The sequence below is a fragment of the Bubalus kerabau genome, chromosome 4 (assembly GCF_029407905.1).
Source record: "Bubalus kerabau isolate K-KA32 ecotype Philippines breed swamp buffalo chromosome 4, PCC_UOA_SB_1v2, whole genome shotgun sequence".
Classification (NCBI taxonomy): domain Eukaryota; kingdom Metazoa; phylum Chordata; class Mammalia; order Artiodactyla; family Bovidae; genus Bubalus; species Bubalus kerabau.
This window is the reverse complement of record NC_073627.1, coordinates 169489949-169513969: the sequence shown is the minus strand read 5'-3', so window position 1 is coordinate 169513969 and position 24021 is coordinate 169489949. Positions and strand designations below refer to the sequence as shown.

The window sequence follows — 24021 nt, the reverse complement described above, 5'->3', positions numbered from 1 at the left end:
AGAAAATGCCTGTCACTTTCTTAGTGCTTCATAAATGCTGCCTATTCATCTGCCGTGTATGAAATGGATAGCTAGAGGGAAGCTGCTGTGTAACACAGGGATCTCTGCCTGGTGCTTTGTAATGACCTGGGAGTGGGCGATGAGGGGTGGAAAGGCGGTGCAAGAGGGAGGGGGTACATGTATACTTATAGCTGATTCATGTTGTGGTCTATAATGTGCTTTACAACACATTGTAAAGCAATTATCCTCTAATTAAAAATACATTTTAAAAATGTTAATACGTTACTGTTTATAGAGTTTGATCAAATTTTTGAAGGGGCCTGATCCCACTCCCTTTCCCTCAAAATTCGGAACTCCCATCACACAGACTGGACATGATGCCGTAAGGAAGAACAGGAGAATATGACTAGAATCCTGGGTGGTGTAGGGTAGGGGTGGTGAAAACTGGAAGAAGGTACATAAATGGGGAGATGAAGAAAGCAGCAGCTGAAAGGAGACGCCGGGGAGAGAGAGACAAAAGGTGCTAAGGAAGAACAGGCAACTGAAGGTCTGGGTGCAAGTTAGTTCCAGGGGTTAAGATGTAAAACAGCCTAGCGTGGCTAGAGACTCGGGATGGAGGTGAGGAAGTGGAGGGTGGGCAGGAGGAAATCAAGGGAGGAAGCTTTCTGGTTCACCTGTGGTCTCAGATGCTTGGTAAAGTCTGAAATTCTCTATGCCTCAGAGGAGAGCCCATAGCGTCAAAGAGTTGAACACAACTGAAGCAACTTATGGCACCCCACTCCAGTACTCTTGCCTGGAAAATCCCATGGATGGAGGAGCCTGGAAGGCTGCAGCCCATGGGGTTGCTGAGGGTCGGACACGACTGAGCGACTTCACTTTCATGCATTGGAGAAGGAAATGACAACCCACTCCAGTGTTCTTGCCTGGAGAATCCCAGGGACAGGGGAGCCTGGCGGGCTGCCGTCTATGGGGTCACACAGACATGACTGAAGCGACTTAGCACCCACGCAGAGCCAAATGTGGGTGCTGGGAATGGAATGGATAATAAAAATTAGAGCCTAAGGGCAGAGTGTGAGCATCACTGCTCATCCTGCCCTTCGCCCCACCATCTCTGACCTTGGAATCTACCTCCCTCCTCAGGAGGCACCCGTGTCACGTCTGTCGGTCCCATCAGTTTCCAGTCTAGCCAGGGCAGCTGGACCCAACATGGCAAAAGGGGCACTGCCAACAGCCTGTCAAAGGTCTGCCCCACCAGCTCGTGTTGCTTTCTTGGTTCCAAATATGCAAGAGGCAATGTTCCCCCGTGGAATCAGAGGCGAGGGCACTGGCATGCCACCCTCGGGCAGTGCGGTCCTCCAACTCCTCACCCCAGTCAAACAAGTGGCCATCACTTATAAAAACACAACACACACTGGGTTTTAATGAGAAAATAATTGTATACTTGCATTGAATGCCTCACAATCACTATAAAACCAAAGCAGGATAATAACATTGAAGTGGTTAACATACACAGGAGAGCCAGAGTATCATTTTCAAACACAGTATTGCTGCTTTTTTGCCCCCTCCTCCAAAAAAGGGAAAAAAAAAATGTCATTTGGGTAAAGAGCAACACAAAATCAAAATTGGCAGCTCACTCACTGAATGCTTAAAATTCAGGAAATTGGTTCTGTCACTAAAACTGGATATAGTCACCATCTCTAAACACGTAGGTTATTATTTTTTTTCCAATACATAGTTTAATGACATCCATTCTTTAGTTGGAAAAAATGTTAAATTATTTGTCTTCAGAGACAAGAGTCAACACTGTTTTAGTGTTCCTTGTTATGCTGTGTGTGTGTGTTGCGTATATATGTGGACACTGAGCTATATATGGTTTATACATCACTGTCTACGGTGGGCAGCATGCACAGGTGTAAAAAGGCAAGGAGACTGCATGTGTCCTTCACGCTGGACACAGCCCAGCCTCCTGCCACTGACAGACCCTGTTTCCATAATTTCTGGATGAGAAAGCCAAGGAATGTCAGTAGGTAATCAGTTCCGGAGGAAAGTGGACATCTATAAACACTGTGGAATGGAATACTTTCAGGAAAGCTTTTAATATGTACGGAATCTAAACATTTGTTCTAGCTGAGATTAACAAGCTTGCGTGCTATTTGGGGGCAGGGATGAGCATCAGAGGCCGACGTGTGGACAAGCCTCTTCCTCTGAATGGATGAGGCAGGAGTGATTTTCCTCCAGGTCTGCTGCATCTTCACACAGTTTAAGGGGTTCATTTGGGATCCCAAAGCCTAGCATAGTGATATGTACAAAGCCATGGCCCAATGTTTCTTAAATGAGTAAAAAAACTCAAGAGCGCAGAGAAAACCTGGCTCTTCCAAGGGAACTGTAATGGGCATTTTAACAGGGTTGTAACTGAGTGGAACAGCAGTCATCAGAAGGCAGCAGAAGGGAACAAGCAAAGGCTGGAGATGTGGGGGCCACAGTTAAACGGCTTTGTGACTGTGAGGGGGTCACGGAAACTCTGCATTTGTTGCCTACTCAAAGCACGGACCAGAGGATCCCAACTCTGTAACTCGACGCAATCAGTGTGTCTGGTTCAATCAACTGTAGTCAAAGACCGATTTATCTGCCTCCACAGCAAGTGCAGGAATTGCGTGGCCTTCTAAGCTTTCTTTTCAGCTGCCCATTCTCTTCTCAAATGGAGGTTTAAGGTGGGTACACATTTTCCTTCAAAACAGAACCAAACACTTCAGGCAAGTCCTGAGGATTGTTTCCTCTTTCGAAAGATGGGGAGTCCATCTGTATCTAGTCTATGGCCATGACCAGATCCAGAGTTAGTCCAGAAGTCATGAAGCATAGAACACTCTGCTCTCCGGGCATCCGAGCAGCCTGTGTCCCTGGGCCACACGATGCTACCGTTGCAGCAGTGGTCCTTCCCGTGCCTGTCTTGGGAACAATGCTGGAAATCCTCAGGGTACTCTCCTGTCACTGGTCAGGACTCCTCATCTCATTTTCCTGGGAACGTCTGTCTCTGTGCCAGCCTCTCCCACTTGAAAAAAGAATTCCTAACAGCAGGCATCTTATTTGTCACGTATCTCCAGTGGCTAGCACATTTTGTTGACTCTTCATTCGGAATGCTCAGGGGCGTGAGCCATTTGAAGACGGTGCTAATTACCCATCTGTAGAATTTGGCTTCAAATTGCAGGTTCCCTTGGCAGTTTCAAAGTTGTAAGTTATCCGACAGCTCCATTTCTACTTTGTGTCCACCACTTGTTTACGAATAAACTTTCCCCTAAAGTCGACATTAGTCTAATAAAAGAAGCAAAGATAGTGTGCATGACATCTACATACAAATTTTGTGGAACTGCTACTTGTCAGAATAACCTATTAGCGCTTATGACAGAACAATATAAAAACAAAAAGGAATTTTAGTGAGGTCTAACTTACTTATTGCTTTTTTTAAAAAAACACAGTTTTAAAACAAAGGGCACAATATTGTAAAGTGATTATCCTCTAATTTAAAAAAAAAAAAAAACAAAGGGGACCAAAAAAAAAAAGAATGCTGGTCAGTATTTTTCTCATGGCCAGAGTTAAAAAATTTCTCATCCAGAAATTGAGGGCATTCCATGATTGAATGCCCTGATCATATTGCTTTAAAAGACAGAAAGAGTAAAGCTGGCATCCTTTAGCCTATACTAAGCATGAATACAAAGCATGAGAATAGATATGAAACTTTCCTAAATGTCAAATTACAAAACTGCTCAAAACTTTGCCATTGTGACTCATGCAAATACCATGTTAGGTCAACTTAATATTACAAATACAAATACTGTATCAGCTCGGAGCCTCTATATCCTTTTCATAAAAAAGAAATTCTCGCTCACTCCTGATGCTGGCAAACAGCTTTGGAGGAAGTAAGTGGATACCTTTGTCCCATGACCATTCTGGAATTTTAATCCTCACACACACACACACCCTTACTCGTGAGCACTCATGTGCTTTGCGAAAATACACAAAGGCATGTGTGGACACATAGGCACGTGTGTGCGTGCGCACACACACACACCCATCTTTAGGATTTGTAGCTGATCCTAAGCCTGCACTTAAATTTCTATTCTATATTTTTCTCTGTATCATCCTGAAAAATACTGGTTGCTCAGCAAAAATAATCTCTCTTACTTCCTCATTTTCCCACTCTTTCTCCCTCCCTTATTCTCTACCTTTCATGAGCTTTCTTTACTGTTTCCTTTCCCTGACTGATCCAAAATAATCTATCATCTTCCTACTCCCTTGAAGGTTCACTTTATATATAAAATATAGTTATAAACACCTCTTTATTTCTCATCTACCTCTCCAAGGCAGAGTTCGCCCTTGTTTCGATTATTGCCATTCTAAAAACACCCCTCCCCTCTTGAACCATGCTGTTCAATGTGTACAGGTTTTATACATGGATAGATTCCCCCACCCCATCATAAAAATAGTTGTTGCCCCCTAAATATAGTCTTCATATAAAGAAACAGAATTGTGAAAATGTGTTCTCATAAACTGTAGCTCAGTCAGTATCATAAGCAGACAAGACCCTAAAGCTAAAATAATCTATTTGGTTTGGCTTTCTGCCCCCGCTTCCTCAACCTCCTAATGTAGAACAGATTGTGTTTGCAACAGGAAGAAATCTTGTCTTCAAAATACGGATTGTGATCATTCATGGCTCCTAATTAAAAACAATTAAATGAAAAAGATATGGGACGATAGTCGCCTGTTCTGGGCAAACGGAGAGAAACCTTATTTTGTGGCTGCTGGAGTAAATGGAGTTGGTCCGCCACCTGCGATGCGGTCACGGGTGGGAAACTGGTGCAGGCGCAGGGAAGTACCCTCCGCCAGGTGGACGGCGCCAGATTCTCAGATTCTCCAAAGGGCCACATCTCCACTGTTTTCCTCACCACCCAGGCAGCCTGGTCTCTTCTGCCTGGAGCAACCATGTCGGTTTGCTCATAATTTCTTTGTCCTTTTGGATCAACTGTGGTCCAAACCCAGGCGATCCTTTTGAGTCACACACACACACACAATCCTTTTTCTTTTGACTCCCAGGAGTTCGAGTTTGGTGGGTGGACTGCTTTTTCATGTTATTTTTTCATCACTGTAAATTATAACTTCTGGCCTGCATAAGGATTGCTGAGTTCATTTGCACTTTAATAAATATTCTATTAAAATGCTTTGATGTGTTGATTTCTTGGTTTCTTGGGAGCCCAAGCACCAAAGAAGCTTCCTGGGTGGAAGGAAGTTGATTATTCATTGTCTTCTTCCTCTTGGTTGGCATAGATCCCCGCCTCCCAGCGCAAAGCCAATGCGCTCTTTCTTCGATTAACCCGTGTGGCCTCAAGGACCTAAGAGAGAAGGAAAAAAATTACACAGAGTTCATGGATATCAATCACGTACACAAACTGACTTCTCTGTTTCTTTTCTCCTTTCCCTCCCTCAACAGTATCTACTGAATGAGGAAAGTGGGAAAGTGTCTGAACCAGCTGGGAGACTGGAGAGAATGAAAGTGAAGGTGGGTGGTGGGAGGTCCTGGGGGCGCCGTCATCTCACAGCCAAAGTTCACTTGCCATCTGACCCATCATTCTCAGTATAGAGAGATTTAATTTCCCTGAAATGTTCTGCAAGTTTCCTAGAACTAAATTTGGCCCTGCATCAAGCTTTTTGATAACAAAGCGATCGCTACACGCTCTAGATGAGTGCAGTCTGTTGGCAATGTTCTGCATCTGGACTATCCAGTGTGGCAGCTACTGAGTGCTTAGAACATGGCTCGTGTGGCTGAGAAACTACATACTTGATTGCAGTAGCCTCTTGGATCTAGTGACTCCCACGTTGGCACAGCTATGAATGGTCTTAGTCTCCAGAAAAGAATTCCAAACAATGGAACCAGTGTGGAATCATTCCATCAAACTTTATGGACCTACGTAAGCTGTGATCTTATTTATATCACAAAAATCTACTTTGGTATAATTAAGCTTGCAAGAGGAATTAAGTGGGGGAAAAAAAAGAGCTTCTGAAGCCAATAATAAAGGAATCTGAGCATACTGATGTAGCATCAGGGCTACAGGTACTCATTAAGGAAATGGAAGGTGACAACGTTGAGAACAAATTGGTTCACCACCATCGGGGTGAGCCACCCTCCCTCTGGTTCCCTAGAAGAGCCTGTGGACTCCGGGGGGGAACCTTCGGCCAGTCTGCTCCTGCTTGAGTTTGATCCAGATGACATCCGCATGAAGGACATTTAGGTTGCCAAAGCAGGAGAAACGGTTCAATTTCACAGTGCTACGCCAAAAGCAAGCCCATGCACACCAGTCAGTTCAGTTATTGTGGCTCTGGCTTAGGATGCGCAGTTTCTGAATTTAAAGAAAAGTCCAGTAGAGCCAAGACTGGTTGGTTATCCAACCAATATGGAATGAAGCTTTTGTTTACGTGAAGAACAATCATTCTGGCAAGCGACAGAGATGCTGACAACTTCAGAGAAGCAAGGAGATAAAGGTTTACAAGCAGTGGTGGGAGCCCAGACATAAGCAGATTCTGGACAGATAAAGGTCTAGGCGGGGCAAGCGGAGCAGGGAGAGGAATCTCAGTTGCTTCTCTGCACCTCTGATAAATGAATGGACTTCTCAGAGCCGCAGTGCACTTGTCTCCGGGAAGGCTTCCCTAGTCCTCCTAGGAGGGACGGCTGGACAGGACATATGGGACACAACTCGGTCAGGTCTCCTGAAGGGATGTTCATCATGAAGAACATAAGCCATGTCCTAAAGTGTTGGTGTATAAACATGTCATGGTCACTTAGGCAATATCTAAGAATAAGACATCAGTAGAAGGATGCTTCCAAGTCTGGCAGAGTTAAATAGCAGTCTTCAGGTCAATGCATGGTAGCATGGTACTGGGAGGCAGTGAGGGACTGGAATGGCAAGTGCTGAGCTTTATTTCTAGCTCTCTGCCTGGAACGTGTTGCTGCTGTTCATGGCATCTTGTGTCTCTTAAACCTTATGTATAAAGAAAGTTTATCTATAAACACAACACCTGCCTTATTTCACAGGCTTTTTCAGGAAGAGGGATGGACTCTGAAGTCCAGGCAGGTCTAAGGTTAAATCCTAGTAACTACATGACCTTGGGAAGGTTTATTATTTCTGTGCCTCAGTTTCCTTATATGTAAAGTGGGGATAATAAAAACTATAGTACCAAGTTGGTCTGAGGAATAAATGAGGCAATGCATGTAAAGCGTTTAGCATAGTTTCCAGGGCATAGTAAGTTCTCAAACAGTAGTTATGCATTTCTCACATCATGTGAAAGGGCTTTATAAGCAATCAAGTGGTATTCTAACATAAGGCATTTTGACAAGGAGCTCTCCTTATGTAAAACAGTCATATGTTTGCCCTGCAGACTGCATATACAAAACAAATGGTTTACATAAGAGCTAAAAATCAATCTAAGGTTCTGAAAAAGAGTGTCCCCTTCCATTTCAGATGGCCTTAGGCCCCGTTTTAATTCTCAATCATGTTGAATAAATTTACTGTACTCTGTTCTTTGGGAACCTATATCAATCCAACTATCCAACCATCTTACAGATATTTCTTGGCTTTCTACCAAGTGTCGGGCATAGTACTTCATGTTTAGGACAAAAGAGTCTCTTCCCTCCTGGAGCTTAGTCACCAAAAAGTGCAATGGGCAGAGAAATGATATTTATAATTATAGAAACATTCAGCACAGCTTGGGTTTGAACACTTACTTGTGGCAACCCAAATAATTCATCTGTACCAATAATGAGCCCTCTTTTCTTCTTTCATTCCCCTCATTTATATGCTACTTATCATGAGTCTGGATTCCTGATGAAATCTAAAGTTGTTAGTAAAGGCACAGATCAGACAAGCAGCAGAGCATAACTAAAAGAGCCAGTGACCTTGCTATAAAATTGTCCTCAGGTCCACGAGGTTTATGATCGGACTGGCTCAGGAGTGAAGCCATCCTACAACTGGCCTTTTGAAGATTCAAAAGCCAAGCCCTTGGGGAAGGTACGTAGATGAGTCTCTGCTGCACAATTAATAGAGTAGTGTGTGTGTGTGAATATAGCTCTGCAAATCTAGAACTCTTGTTCTAGATCTTTGCATATTAACTTTGTTTCCTAAAGTCTGTTCCTTTCCTTTCTGTTTAAGAAAAGCACTTGCCTCCAGGGCTCTGATAATAATAAACACATACATCACAGGTACCATGAACCAGCTGGGGTTTTAATCCTTGCTACTATTCTATGGGGTTCATACCATTACTACTTGCATTTCACATATGAAAAAACTGAACCAAAAGGAGGTTTACATAATCAGACTAGTAGAAGGAAAAGTTAACATCTGACCCCAGAACTCTGGGTATGGAGTCAATGGTCTGGAATACCATGTTCCACTGCTGCTCAGTGGCTGGGAGGAATCTGAAGGAGGAAGAATCAGAAAGGACAATATACATTCTCCAAAGAAACAGAGAGAAAAAAACATAGAAAGACCTGATTTAAGGTTTTATCTCCCATGAATTCATTCAGATTTAGGTCTGGTGGGAGAAAGAAAAAAATCAATTCTCTCTGAACAATCCACTAATATTAATTTTTCTTTCCAATGCTTAGGGAATTCAAGTGAATCGCTTCACTTTGAGTAGCAATCAGCCTAGACAACTTTATTTTGGGGATGTGAAACAAAAGACAGATGTGTTAAGATGTGCTAATATTTGACCCCCCATCTCTTCCACAGAAGGTAGATAGGGCCCAGTTTTATCTTCCTTGGGTGGATGAGACCAAATTTTCATCAATCTTATGTTGACTCAAAGGGAATGTGGGCTTAGGGTCTAATTCTTAAACTACCTTCCCCCAACTGAGAACCACAGTTAGACACTGAAGAAGGTCCATGTGATGATATGTGCAGTATTCATTTTATACTTTCTGGAAAAAAAAAAAAAACACCCACTGATAATCATCAATTCATATCTATAGTTAACTACATTTATTTTGCTAAACATGGAGATATAAAATATATTGTGTTGGCCAAAAAGATTATTCAGGTTTTCTGTAGGATGGTATAGAAAACCCAAACAAACATTTTGGGTCAACCCAAGATATTGTGCTATAGGTCAGCACAGCCAATCTGAAGAATAATTTGTAAAAGGTAGTGAATGTGAGTCTGTATAAGCCCCAGAACAAGTGCTTTTACTTCTAGATATATTTGTAGACCTTCTTCCATGGGTCACACAAAGAGCTATGTACAATAACATTCATTGATTCATTGTTTGTAATGGCAAAGAAAAGATACAACCTACAGTTCGATCACCAGAAGGATAATCAATACATATGTACTCATTCAATGGAACACTATACATGGCAGCTATGAGGAGTGAAGTAGAGCTGAAAGTATCAACATGGACACATTAAAAAATGATGCAGACAGAATAAAGATTACTGGGTGCTAAAATATGATATATTTATGGAAAGTTCTAAAACATGCAAAACCATTAGATATAATTTATGTATACAGACATATAGTATATAGTATAAGGATAAAAACATGCATGGAAACAATCAATGCCAAACTCCAGAGAAGTTTTCTCTCAAGAGAGAAAGAAATGAGAGCTGGGAGAAGTAACAAGAGGGCTTGAATGGTATTGGTAATATTAATCTCTTTATAAAATATTAAACAAATACTACAAATGACAAGAATGGACAAGGCTGGCCTCATTATTTCACTCTGTCATATACTTGGCACACTGGCACATTCTTGGCTCCACGGGATCACGGACATTGTTCAGGTGACTACTATCTTCTCAGAACCTAGAAAGTGCCTGATGTGTAATAGGTCCTGGATAAACTGTTAACCAGGTGAATGAATAAATGATTCTCTACAATTCTGTACATCTGCAATAATTCTTTTAAAATAAAAATAATGCTATAGAAATAAAAAATATAAAAACCAATATGCTTTCTCATAGCACATAAATAATATATATGTGAAAAAAATGGAAAACATTTTAAAATGTGCTTTTTCATAGTACAGGTTTGAGAAATTCGTGTAGAAGGAAGTTGTAGGGTCAAGGAGGAGGCTTTTGGGGAAATATAATGCTTGCAGGAGCGTCCAAAACAAAAACATAGGTTTAAAGATGGCAGGGAGGGGGACTGGATTGGTTCACAGTTGGAATAAGTTATCCTAAAGCGATGGCGTGGAGCTCTCTGGGTTTATGTTAAGCCAAACCAAGGACTGATCCAACCCAACAGCCCCCGTCCACTTGAGCTACATGATTTTCTAACCAGACCAGAGCAGATTTGTTATCAGCTTCTAAAAGAACAAACAAAAATCCAAATAGCCCATTGGTGTGCCCTCTAGTCCAAACATCTTCCAGATCCATGAGCATGGCAAGGTCTTGTCCAGCCCAGCACACAGCACAGCAAAGCACAGTCTCATATACCACTGTTGCATAGACGCCAACATTTCAAGGCAATCATCCCATTCAGAAAAGGAAGGGAGGAAAAAAAAACCATCAGGAAACGGCAAACCACGACAGCATGCACTTGGGTCGGGCATGCAGGAAGACCAAGACAAACAAGTGGAAAAGTACCTCGGAAGTCACCTTGCAAGACAGTAACTTAGAGGTGTACTGGCAGAGAGGGAAAAACCAGGGTTAGTAAATGGCAGAGACACGGGGAACACCCCTCAGCTGGCGACCAGCACCACGTGGGGGGGTAGGGGAGGGACAGGAGGGGAAGTGACGTCAGGAGACCAGGACACACCCACACCAAGGCTTGCTTCATCTGATATCAGTTTATTAAAAAGTGTATCTTTTGTAGCAAGCAGATACCCTATTATTTATTCATAAAAATATCAGATAAGCCAGACTTTGTTAATTCAAGATTTGTCACTTCCATTTGCTATGATCTGAATTAACAAGATTCTTTCCCCTGTTGTTTATGCAACCAGCTGCCCCCCAGCAAGATCTTTAAGGGTCATGTTGGACTTGTTAGAATCTGTAGTCATCTGTAGACAAACAGCCCTTTCCTCTTCCTGTAGGCCTCTCTGAGCCCAAAGTAGTCTTGTCATCTGTTGTCCCATGAAAAGAAGACCCTAACCACAGACAAAGAATGGTTTGAATGCAAGGTTTGTGCAGGCAGATTCTCTGAACCTGATCTAAGGATGGCACTGCCATGAGACAGCAAGCAGCCTGCTTCATGTCTACCTTGGGGGGCTTAGATAGGTTCCTGAGAATGGGGGGATTATGTTGGAACTAGAATGATCCTTTAGTTCCTCTAGGAAACTAAAAGTCACTGTAAAGAAAGCTCAGCGAAAAAATGTCCTGGCTGTGGGTGATGAGTTAGAAGGACCGACTTCTGACAGCTCCCTTCAGACTTGTGGTCCTGACCTTGCATTTACACCACACGGGACTTTGAAGGCACTGACTGGTTTCTGGCAGGGTGACCATAGGCTGGATGGGGGATCATATGACTGTGATCACTGACTGCTTCTTAGGTGCTGCATTTGGAAAACGATGTTGCATCACGATCAGACTGATGACCAGGGGCTGATGAATGTGGAGTGTTCCCCTCCCCTGCACGTTCCTAGGGTGTGTGTGAGAACTTGAGCAAGCTGGGGGCATGAAGCATCACTGAGGGTGAATGAACTCTCAGCCTGCGGTGTAGGGGCACTGGAGACAGACAAGCTTCCTCCGCCCACCCAGGGACAGTTCAGCGAGAATTCGTCAAAGATGTCTTGGTCTGGAAGAAGTGTGTGTCAGGAATTCTTGGAAAAGTAGTGACTTCTAGCCCAGGAATTAACCCAGGAATCAAAGAGACCTTGGTTTAACTCAGGAATCGAAGAGGCCTTCTCTTATTCCAAGACAGGCAGGAAAGGCTGAAAGCCCTCTCATAACTACCTTGGGGGCAAAGGAGAAAGAAAGAGAACACAGGAAAACCCACCAAGGGCAGATTCTGTGCGAGGCCTGGGGATGGGGCTAAAAGCCCAGGAGGCTGTACTTTGGACTCAGCACAGCATCCCTTCCACTGAGAAAGGGAAAGCAAGTCTACCAAACAAGTTCAAGAGCACTCCTGATTCAAGAACTCATTGCCTTCCAGGACTCAGGTCAGGTTGGAGGAAGAACTGGCCAGAAAAACAGTGTTGCCTCAATATCCTTCCTTTGCAAGGTACCAAGAAACCCTACAAGAAATCATGATTCATCAGGACCTTATGAGTTGCATGACTGACCAGAGACAGCATCAGGCCCAGATAAGGGGACATTTCCATGTAAGATAACATTTCGGGGTAAGAGAAACCTATACTGCGAGCAGGACGGCTGCTCTGCACAAAAACACCAGGTGGGGGATGGATGAGGTTGAGCTCAGTGCCCCCGGTCTCCTCCCCAGCTGCACAGCCAACTCAGGACTGCATCCTCACAGAGTTTTGGAAAAGCGTGCCTTTTCCTAATTCTCACAAGAGTCCTTAAAGGCTGGTAAACAGCCCGGTAAACAGCCCAGGGTAAGTGGGTAGGGTTGGGGTTAGCAATCCTCCTACCCCTAAATTAGCCAAGGGGGCCACTAAGAGGTAGAGCCTGGCTGAACCTCAAGCATGGTGACACTCATCAGTGACCACGCCAAGCAGAAGGCCCCAGCCCAGGCGGATGAAGACCGTTGCTACTGAAGCGTTACTGTGCCCCAGGTCTGAGCTGGGGAACAAGGATGGCTGTTTGGGGGTCACTTTTTCAGAAAAGGGATTTTTTCCTGGTTCCTTGTCACTGACTTCATCCCCAACTGCAAAATGAAGCAAAACATCCACAGATGACTTTCACATAAACTCCTGGGCAGATGTTCCCAGAAAGAGAGATTCATGATTTCATATTTCACCTTCTGTCGTTCTCTGAGCCCTCACTTTGGTTCGAGCAGGAGAGAGGCTAGCTGAAGAGTATGAAAAAGAGCACTATATACTCCGCAGCTGCCTCAGTTCCACCGCCTGCCAGGGACTTATCCCACATATGATATTTTATCAAGTGGGGAAATGGAAGGTCCTGAACTAGGGACAGGTCTCCAGATGCCAGCACCACTCTGGGGTGGACGGATGCTATACCTGTTTTGATGGTAAGGATCAGTGTTTATCCCCCAGGTAAGTTGGCAAAAACTACTCATGCAAACTGCAGGCACAGCTACATTTGTCTTCTCTTTCTTCTCTCCTCCCACCCTCATTAACATCACTGTACCCAGCGCATCACTACGCACACATCCCAATTTTGGTTTTAAGCCTGCCTTCTCCTTGGGAAGTACAGTATGTAAGAATTCTCTTCATTCAGTTCAGAAAGAACTTGCCACTTCCTAAGGGTGAACACTTGTGGTTGGGTCCTGATCACACGTGAGTGACTCATAGCTGCCGAGTGGCTTTGGGGAAGAAATGGTGGCAGGCCCAAGTGCTGAGTCACAATGGACCCAGATGAGTTAGGATAATAGAAGCTGGAGGAGCTAAGAAGCCACATCTTACCCCAAGGATCATGTATGTGGATGGAGCAAGGAGAGAAGAATTACCAGCTTCTGGGGCAGGGACTTACCCCGAGGATCATGTATGTGGATGGAGCAAGGAGAACAGAATTACCAGCTTCTGGGGCAGGGAAGCCAGCGACAAAATTCAGGCTTCAAGCCATCCATCTGCTCCCTATGGTTAATATTTTGGTATGAGAGACAATTAAAGAAAGGCCACAGATCAGCTAGGAAAAGAGATGAAGGCTTGGTCATTCCTACATGTAAACTTCAGCATATTCTGCAGTGATTGATGGCGACACAATAGAAAGAGTCCCTGAATCAAAAGGACTAAGACAGGGTAACAAGCGGCTCTGAGAAGAAGTCTCACTGATGATCATTCATTTGCTTTAGAAGCAACTGGAGTATACTGTTCTTTTGTTTCTTCCAGATTTGGGTCTCTTAAAAGAGATACAGTAGGTTGGATAGATTTTTTTCCTATCCCTAAGAACTTTCAGCAGCGAAAAACTTGGTTCTCTTGCAGTATCAACAACAGTGCAGAACACTTGGCCTTGACTTTGAGATCTGGGAATATGAGCAGTTTGCTTAGCAGGATTCTTCCTTATCTAAAATGTTGATATACTTGAAAAAAAAAAACAAAAAAAAAAACAAAAAAACAAACAGAGACAGGAGTGTGTAAGTAAAGGGCAATCAGTGTTACAAGGCCGATTCCAAGCAGCTTCCTTCATGCAAAGAGGGAAATCCAACCTGAGTGGTATATGTCAGGTGGCTGCCTAAGTGTCAGAGTCTGTTCATCTCTGCCTATAACATGAGTGAGAGCAGGCTCTTTACTTCCAGGTATGGCGTTTTCCCCTGACACCTGCCCTTCAACACAAAAGGCATGCACAAGAGATACAGAGAAGGTGCTTCAAAATCACTCGTCTGGGTCACATGCAAAGTAATCCATTAGTTCCTCCGTATCCCCACATCCCAGCCAACTTCCACCAAGGTTGCCGATATACAGTGTGAAATTGTACATACAGCCCTAAGCTTCAAGACAGTCACAGGCTCCAGAAAATACCTAAAGGTTAACTCCATAATTTTAAGAAGGGCTCAAAGAAGGGCAGAAAGGGTCTTACAGGCTCAGAGAAGGAGCCCCAGTGGTGGAAACCTCAGCAGCAGCCATCAAGGGCCAGGCCCATCCCACTGTACAATACAGGGAACAGCCCAGAAATATTCCAGCCCACCAGAGGAGCTGGGTTAGCTTTTCAAGCAACTGAGGTACAAGCTCAGGTAAGAGGCTGAGAGACACCAAGTGGGTCATTCGGCTGCCACAGGCACGTTCACTTTCTTTACCACTAAAATGTTCAGTATCCTTTCACTCAGCCAACTAGAATATGAAAGGCAGTTAATCAGCACGGAACTCCTACTGTGAGCCCCATCGTGTTCAAGTTTAAGGTGAGCAGAGAATTTATCATCCAAACTGGGGCACTTTTAAGAGGGAAAGGGGATGCTATTAATAATTACACGAGGATAAGAGGCAGAAACCAGGACTGTCCTGGGTCAACTGGGGCATATTCTCAACCGACCTGAGCTATTTCAGGGGAGGAGGTAGTTACCTCAATAAATGCTAAGAGACAGAAGCCAGCAGACTCCAAGGAAGCTGCCATGGACCCCTGAGGCTGATCCCCAGGCTCCTGGCTGTGCAGGCTGTGGGGCACAAGGGCTCTGAAGTCTCTTACTAGAGAAAGAAACCACAGAGCAGATGATTTCCTTCGCGGTTGATGGGAATGTCACATGCAAAGTTTTCGGAGTTGAGGGTAGCAGGGTAGCTGTGTGGTTTTTAACTGTCATTTTAAAAGGCTCTTTCCTGACAAACTGTACACATGGGCTTGGTAGCAGCCCCAAACATACTGAGTCTTCCGAGCACTGGGTACCATTTATAGGGATTGCCCGGAGCCGACACTGAAGGATCAGCCTCATCATAGTTCTCTGCAGCGATCCCTGACCTTTTTGGTACCAGGGACCAGCTTCACAGAAGACAATTTTTCCATGGACCAGAGTCGGGATGGGGGAATGGTTTCAGGATGATCCAAGTGCTTTACATTTATTGTGCACTTTATTTCTATTATTATTACATCAACTCCATCTCAGATCATCATCAGTCATCAGATCCCAGAGGCTGGGGACTCCTGCCTAGAGAAATAACATCTATACAGAGCAGGCGAGCAATGGCTGTGGTCAGCTCCCTGGTGTCTGTGGGTGGTTTCAGGGAGCTTACATCCTTCTTTCTGTGTTCCCCCTGCGTGGTATCTTTCTACACATCCCATATCTCATGGACAAGCTGTGCCAGTAGATTCAGACCAAAACTTGGCAGTAAAAAGACCCACTCTTTGCATGATCAATGTTTTTGAGAAACAAGACAAACCCCAACCCAACTCCAGGCATGTTAAAACCACACATTTGAAAATTGGTGCTGGTCCCATGATGCTGGCCAGACAACCGCACACACATCAGAGCCTGATCCACAGTACCATACACCAGGCCGACGTTTACCCTTGGATGCAGGAAAGAGGAAAGAGGAGAAACTTACACTACTATCATCCATTCTCTCGCGCCTTTTAGATTTGTGTGTCTCATAGTCTTCCATGAGGGTCTGCATCAGATTCTTGGGCCGCTGCGATCCGGCAGCCTCTTCGGGGGCTAAGTCAGGCTGCAAGCTGGGACCTTCAGGTGTGGGGGATGGAGGAGGTCTGACTTTCTCTATTTTCCCTGAAACAAACAACACGAAGAGAACACCCTTTCTAATAAGCTTGTCTGCTCATGACAGCTTTTGGAAAGAAGAGAACACTGGCAAAAAAGCAACCTGTGACATAGAGCGTGGTACCAGGATGATGGTTAAGTGCAGGTCATTTTATTACAAGGATCCAAGTGCTTAAGGATTAATGTCACAAATGCATCCAACAAAGACCTCAAGGAAACTGGTTCTAAAGTCAGTTAGACCAAAGAGACCTGTCAAGCATTTCGCAAATATGTCAGACAGACAGACAGACAGACACATAGACAGACATTGGCTCTGGTTGTTTTGGGGACATGTATTCTATTCGAATCTTAAAGATCCATTTCCTACAGATAAGGAAAACTGAGGCTCTGCAAAGGGAAGGCTCTGCTGAGTCACCAGGAGGCTGGCAATGGTATCCAGGTCTCCTGGTTTCCTTCCCAGGCTCTTTCTCATCAGAGGTCACCGATGGTCAGATGGCCAGCCCGAGATTTTCGTATGGACAGCAGGGGTTGTAAAACCCCTGAGCGAGAACTAAGCCTGTTCTTCCTGGTCTTACATCGATCAGCCAGCTCCACTTTTTACCTTACCTGCCATGGTCCTGAAAGCATTTAGGTTTGAGTTCCCAGATCTTAAGGAATGAATGCCAACAACCGCAGGTTCAATGTTGTAGGAAAGGGGTGTGACAGACTTGGGAAAGGTGAGGTTCCAGCTTTTGAGATGCCAAACAGGAATTCTCAGGATGAGATCAGGTCCTCAGTCGCAGTGGTGTGGTGATGTCAGGCACTGCCGCCACGACTGCCTGCATCCCACCCTCCCCGGAAAAGCCTGGCCCTGACTTCTGGCCCAGGAAGGAGTGGGTTTTATTGCCAGAGCCCCAAATGCACCTCTGAGAAGTAGCTTCAGGTTCAACAGTCATGATGTTTTCAACTATGCCCCTTGTGGGAGACATAGGGACTGTAAACAAGGAATGTAGAGAAAACACACAAAATATATGGGGCTATTAAAGCACAAAAGTTTGGAAACGGCCAGGGGAGGTTCAAGACCCACTTGACCCCCCTCCTGTAGACCCAGGATGAAGGCAGGTCATCTTTCTTTGCCTTACTCCCCAGACTGCCTGATGTAGCCAGCCAGAATCACAAGTGAAGCCCGGGGTCTGCATCTCTCTGTGGGTGGCTATAAGACTTTACCAGGCAGAGCTCCTTTGATGGGAGGTGGGAAGCCCCTCAGAGTTCAGGAAGCTTGGGTTTTAATTTCTGCTCTCTCATGAACCAGCCATGAGGTTGGCTGTAGACAACCATGTTATGTTCCCACTTTAATCTTGGATTGATCACTTAGGTTCTCCAAGTTTCAACTTCCCTAGCTTGCCTGGAAAACCCCACGGACAGAGGAGCCTGGTAGGCTGCAATCCATGGGGTCACTAAGAGTCAGACACGACTGAGCGACTTCACTTTCACTTTTCACTTTCATGCATTGGTGAAGGAAATGACAACCCACTCCAGTGTTCTTGCCTGGAGAATCCCAGGGACAGGGGAGCCTGGTGGGCTGCCCTCTATGGGGTCGCATAGAGTTGGACACAACTGAAGTGACTTAGCAGCAGCAGCAGCAAGGAAATGAGAATATGGGGAGACGCTGTCTTGGAAGTCTACTCTAACTCAAACATTTTGCTATTCTATCAAATATATTTGGCAAGAAGATCAACCTTTACTGGTTTTAAAAAAAAGTATATGACCAGCCCATTTGGCAATTATGTAGGAAATGATTTTAATACATTGGCACCGTTAAATTAGTAACTTAATGAAACTCATTGCTTTGATCTCAATTACCCAGATCATTGGTAAAAAGTCTTTTGATATTAACAGTAAGGGTACAAATATTTGAAGGTCTTGAAATCCTCTGGAAATGGTTTCTATTTTTTATTATGAAAATTAGGAAATGCTATCATGATGCCAATGGACTTGTCAATTATATTAACATTATCAAGATTTTACCACTCCTGTTTCATCTATGCTACCTGCCTGTCTTCCTCCCACCCCTCTGTACGAAAATATTTGAAGCAATCTCAGACCTCAGGCAATATAATTCTGGAATACTTAGTATGTATTTCTAAAAATTTTGATTGACTTTTATAATGAAGCTTTGAGAAATAATACAGCCCAGTGGCCAGCACACAGTTCTAGAGCCAGTGTGCTTGGGTTTGAATTCATTACTTAGCAGCAAAATACCTTGGGCAAGTTACTTGTTTAGTTTTTTTAAGTTTTTCTATCTGTTTCCTAATCTATAAAACTGGCATGTTGATAGAAGTACCTACTTCATACGGTTGGTACAAGAACCAAATTAATATTTATAAAGTTAATCTTTAGAACAGTAAGCATCCAATGAGTCTAGTCATTATTTATTTGGAATCTCAAAGAATAATTATGTCTATGGAGTAAGAATGAGCAATTTTCTAGGAAATTTTGCATAAAAATTTTGCAACTCTTTTAAAACTAGAAACAGATACCAAAAGATCAGGTTGGTCACTTTCCAACTGACCTCTCAAGACGTCCCAATCATCTCCTACTAGACATTCCTCCAGTACTAAACTCCGAGAAAGACAGTCTGTATTCACTGCCTCAAACTTCACCCCTTCACACATACCACAGTAGGACCCCTGACTCATAACACTTTGTTTATACTTCTGTAAAACCTTTTTCACACATTGACTTGTGTCATATCTGGTTGTTTAAACTTTTCTTCTCAGTTAAGCTATAAAGTCACCTGAAGATAGGAATCAGTTCAGTCGGAGGCTAAGAATTCCCCTAACTCATCTGAATATATACTCTCTAGAGCAGGACCTTGTCTGCCCTGGTCACTGCAGGATCCCAGCACCAACTGCAGCATCTGGCACAGGCAGGAGTTCATGGCTGCTGAATGAACCAGTAAGTCCATTGAAATACACATAGCAGCCACTAATTAAATAACTTGTGGACTGGGACAGAATTCCCAATACAGAATCTGAGCAAAGAGTTTAAATGTCTTCACCAAAGCACATGAAATAAAACAATTGTGGTCTACAGAACCACAGACAAGAACAGCTTTGGAGTAACAGCAAACACATTTATACAGCATTTCAATGATAGGTTTCTTCGTGTCATTTGACCCTTAAAACAACCCTGGGATGTATAGTAATCAGGGGGGATGTCATGACATCTCTGAACAGTTTAGACCCTGGAGGCTCAGATGCTTAACATCAGTCCAAATTATATTAGCTAGCAACAGTCAAGGTTAGGTCTGGAATCCAAATTGTGTCGACTGTTGCTAAACTATGTAATTGGGTGTGTGCTGAAAGAGAGTAACAGAAGGTGAAAAGTTACTACAGAGAAGTGGTCAGCTATTAAACATTAAAGCCATTTCCTGCTCCTCCATCCATGGGACTTTCCAGGCAAGAGTACTGGAGTGGGGTGCCATTGCCTTCTCCGGTTCATTTCTTAGTATTCCAGCAAATCCATCCCGGAAGCCAGTTTTACCAGTTACAACCACTAGAGGACACATGGGTAACAGGAACCAAAGACTGCCTTAGCAGGTCTGCAGTGGCGGCTTCCAGAGAAGGTGGCTGGGACGCCTGGGAGACAACAGGTTTCAGATAACCAGGCTTACGTCTGAGCCTCAGGAGAAGCAGTCACAGGTCCCCAGAGAAAGAAGACACTGCACTCCACCCTCAGACCTCTGGTCTGGTTGATATCGGGGGAAGTCAGCTTGGTGGGGCTTCTCTGCTGTGATCTCCAACCACCCTGCCTCCAGTATGGTTCCAACTAAGCCTGGAATTCTCACACCATCTTAGGAATCACACAGGTCATCAAAAACCTAGTTTGCAGCTCAATCAAGTTTTCCCCTTGATTTGTTGTCGTTCAGTTGCTAAGTCATGTCCGACTCTTTGGGACCCCATGGACTGTAGTAAACCAGGCTCCTCTGTTCATAGGGTTCTCCAGGCAACAATACTACAATGGGTTGCCATTTCCTTCAGGGGATCTTCCCAGACCAGGGATCGAACCCATGCCTCCTGCACTGGCAGGAGATTCTTTACCACCGAGCCACCAAGGAAGTCCCTTTTCCCCTTGATCAGGATGGTGAAAAATGTCTCATGCTCATCCCCCAGCAGTAGACACTGCAGACACCACCGTTTGGGCCTCATGACACAAACAAGTAAACAAGTGATGCAAGTAATTTGCGGTAGAGGCCCGAGAAGTCTCTCTCATCCCTGTCTACAGCCCTGGGGAGCCTCTTGAAATTCCCTGGCCCTTAGGACACAATTCATCAGGATCTTCAAACAGTGATGGTTATCTCTGGTGTTTGCTGGCATGTACCCAGATTCCGCTACCCTCAGGTTCCATCTCCACTTGTCTCACCAAAACTTGTTCTCAGTCTGTTCAGCTGGGAAGGACTGAACAGCTGACAGTAGCTGGAAGTGTCCTCTATTTCAACGATAAACATCCCGTTATCTAGTTTCATACCTGGGCAGAATACTCTACAAAACATTTCCCTTAAAGGAGCCCAGTTGGCATCCCTGGGGTGTCACGTAGACCTCAGGGCAGGCCTGTGTTGGTCTTGGCCAAGAGCTGCTACCTGACATTTACAGAGCAGGGGTAATGTGAGTTTCACGACTGACATAGGAACCAAAAGAACAAAGCTAGATTGCAATTCGGAGTGGAGGGTAGAAAATGTTCTCAAGTTTACATCCTACACTTGATTTTGTCCAAACTATTCCATCTAGAGTGATTTTAGATTTAAGCATTTAAAGGTGTTTGAGGATAAGCAGCTTCACTTGGCAGGATGATGCCAAAGCTGTGTTTCTAAAATCATGTCCTATTACCTTAGCTTTGTAAGATAGTACTCAATGCTGCAAACAGTCAAAAAGTCATTGGTCAAATAAATTTGAGACATACTCGACTAAAGAAAGTTTTAAAGATAAAACAAGATAGATTTTCTTTACCAGAGGACTTCTCCGAAGTTTTAGTGCTAATATGATTGTGAATCTCTAGTTTAAGGATGGGTGTACAGCACTTCTCAAATTTATTTAATTAGAGAACCTCATTTCATGGAAACCCTATTAACATCTCAAGTTTGGGAAATTACCAGTTTGGGAAATTACCATTCTATACTAGGTAACCATTAACCACCAATTGTAGGCACAGGTTCAGCTAATAATTAAGTACAGGCACAAGGCTTATGTATAAGAACTTTTATTACTGTTTCTTTGTTTATAATTACATATGTGGAACAACAAAAGCATCTGACTATGGGACAAGGGTTAAATTAGTTATGGCTTATTCAGATGTTGGTGTATTATTTAGCCATAATAAATCATGTTTTAGTCTCTCAAATTTAAAGGAATAGTTACAGTCATGGGAAGATACTCAAAATACATTAAGAGAAAAAGCAGATTACAAAAGCAGAAATATTGCAGGGGTTGAAGTGTGCAGGCTCTAGAGCTCGACTGCCTGGTTTAAATCCTAGCTCATTACTTATTAACTGTGTAAAAGTTAAAAAAAAAGTGCACACATGACATATAGTAAAAGCTAAATCAGGGTAAGATGAACAGTCTATGGTGGGCAGAATAAAGTCTTCCACAAGCATACCCAAGCCCTAATTTCCCAAACTTGTGAATATATTACTTTACATGGCAAAAGGACTTGAAGGTGTGATTAAGTTAAGGACTTTGAGATGGAAGACTATTCTAGATTATCCAGTTTGGTGAAATAATCACAAGGGTCCTCATAAAAGAGATGGAGGAGGATCAGAGAGCAGGATCTGAAGATGCTATGCAGTTAACTTTGAAGATGAAGGAAGAGGTCACAAGCCAAGGAATGCAGGCAGCCTGCAGAACTGGAAAAGGGAGGGAAATGGTCCTCCCTAAGAGCCTCTGGAAGGAACACAGCCCCACCAACATCTTAACTGTACCCTAGAATGACTATATTTTAATCTGTTTGAAATGCTAAAATCAAATACCCCAGATTTTGTGGCTTTAACAGCAGAAATGATTTTCTCATCCTTCTGGAGGCTGGAAGTGTGAGATCAGCACAGGTGCCAGCATGCTCAGGTTCTAGGGACAGTCTCCCTCCTATCGTGCAGATGGCTAACCCTCCTGCCGTGACCACACATCACAGCGAGAGAAGGGGCTCTCTGGTCTTTCTGTATAAGGGCACTAATACCATCATGAGTGGCCTCACCCTCATGACCTCATCTAACTCTAATTATTCATAAGGGCCCTGTCTCCAACTACCATCACATCAGGGTTTAGGCCCTCACAACTTGAGGGGGGCAAAATTCAGTCCACAGCTGACACATTTCAGATTTCTGACCTCGAGAACTGTAAGATAATAAATGTGTGTTAAGTCATCATGTGCTGTGCTGTGCTCAGTCATGTCTGACTCTCTGTGGCCCCATGGACAGTAGCCTGCCAAGCTCCTCTGATCATGGAATTTTCCAGGCAAGAATACTGCAGCAAGTTGCTATTTCCTACTCCAGGGCATATTCCAGACCCAGGGACTGAAAACCATCTCTTGCATCTCCAGCATTGGCAGGTGGATTCTTTACCACTAGTGCTACCTGGGAAGCCCTGTTAAGTCACTATATTTGTGATTTGCTACAGCAATAGTAGACTAACACACATACAGACCTAATGTTATCTTCCATGCACGTAAGTGCATGAGAATAATTAGACATGTAGTGGTTAGGATTACAAATCACTTTTACCTTTATCCTTTGTTCTCTAAATTTTTTCTGCAATAAGCATGAATTAATTTTAAATTATACAACAAGCCAGAATTTTTTTCCTTTAGGTATTACTACTCATGCTAAGAAGAGTAGATAAAGTTGAGGCTTTAAACTTCATGGAGTAGGCAGATCCAGACTTTCTTGTGTCTCACCAGCTAGCACAGGCCCAGGGGAACCCCTGGGCTAACCCCTCCTGGAGGCCTCAGAGAAGCACTGGTCTTGTCTGCATGACATGGGAGGCAGACTGAGGAGCAGAGGGGGCAGCAGAATTTCATTCCCAATTCATAAATGCTGTCTCCCATGATGGGTGGAAGAAAAAACCAGGAACCATGAATTTGGGTTTCCTGTTTATTATAAATAGTTAAGACACTTTCTGGTCCGGAGAGAGTGAGCCACGCCTTGACTTGCTTCTGGCTTTTCCAAACAAGATGGATTTCCCTGTGCTGATGGGGGAAGAGAGAAAACCCCACAGTTCCTCCCACTCAAGGGAACCAGAGTGGAGGCTGCATGTCCTGGGTACACAGGTGCTGCCTTTTCTGACGGCCCACACCCTCCCTCTTCAGGAACTAACTTCAGGACTAACTTCTATGAAGCCAAGAGGGTGGAGTCCTAAAGTTTAGAAAATTATTTCGGTCAAACATTAGCTTTCTGGTGAGTATCATATTCTATATACATGGCGTCTAATGTCTTAAAAAGATCCTTTGTTTCTACATTTCTCAAAAGAAAAGAGAAAGCCATCACCCACTCTTATTTAAAAACCAAACCGAACAAAGACGCCCACCAAATAACATGCCTTGGCCCAAGCCTCCTTCAATGATCTCCTTTCTTCATGGAGCCTTGGGGTGCGCTTGCAAACATCTAAACGACTCACAGATCACCAGAAAGAAAGGAGTCCAGACTTAGGTTTTGCAATCCATTTCCTCCCAGTACAAGGGAATATCCTGCTTGTTGGATCCCACTGGCTTGTATGGTTCCAGCTGTGACCCAC

The 24021-nt window shown here is 43.9% G+C and overlaps 1 protein-coding gene across 5 annotated transcripts in view; it reads right to left on the bottom strand.

The window, feature by feature from the left end:
• Positions 1-1095: 1095 nt before the first annotated feature.
• PALM2AKAP2 (PALM2 and AKAP2 fusion) overlaps positions 1096-24021 on the bottom strand; it is a 512284-nt gene continuing 489358 nt past the window's right edge. For 2 of the 5 annotated variants that reach the window (XM_055579284.1, XM_055579285.1), the window contains 2 exons: positions 16092-16270; positions 1097-5384 (listed from right to left, as the gene is read on the bottom strand). In XM_055579284.1, the coding sequence (XP_055435259.1) occupies positions 5286-5384; positions 16092-16270 (278 nt within the window). In that variant the 3' untranslated portion in view covers positions 1097-5285. Of the gene's footprint in view, positions 5385-16091; positions 16271-24021 lie in introns of all 5 variants that reach the window. The other 3 variants (XM_055579286.1, XM_055579288.1, XM_055579287.1) reach the window with 3 other exon arrangements.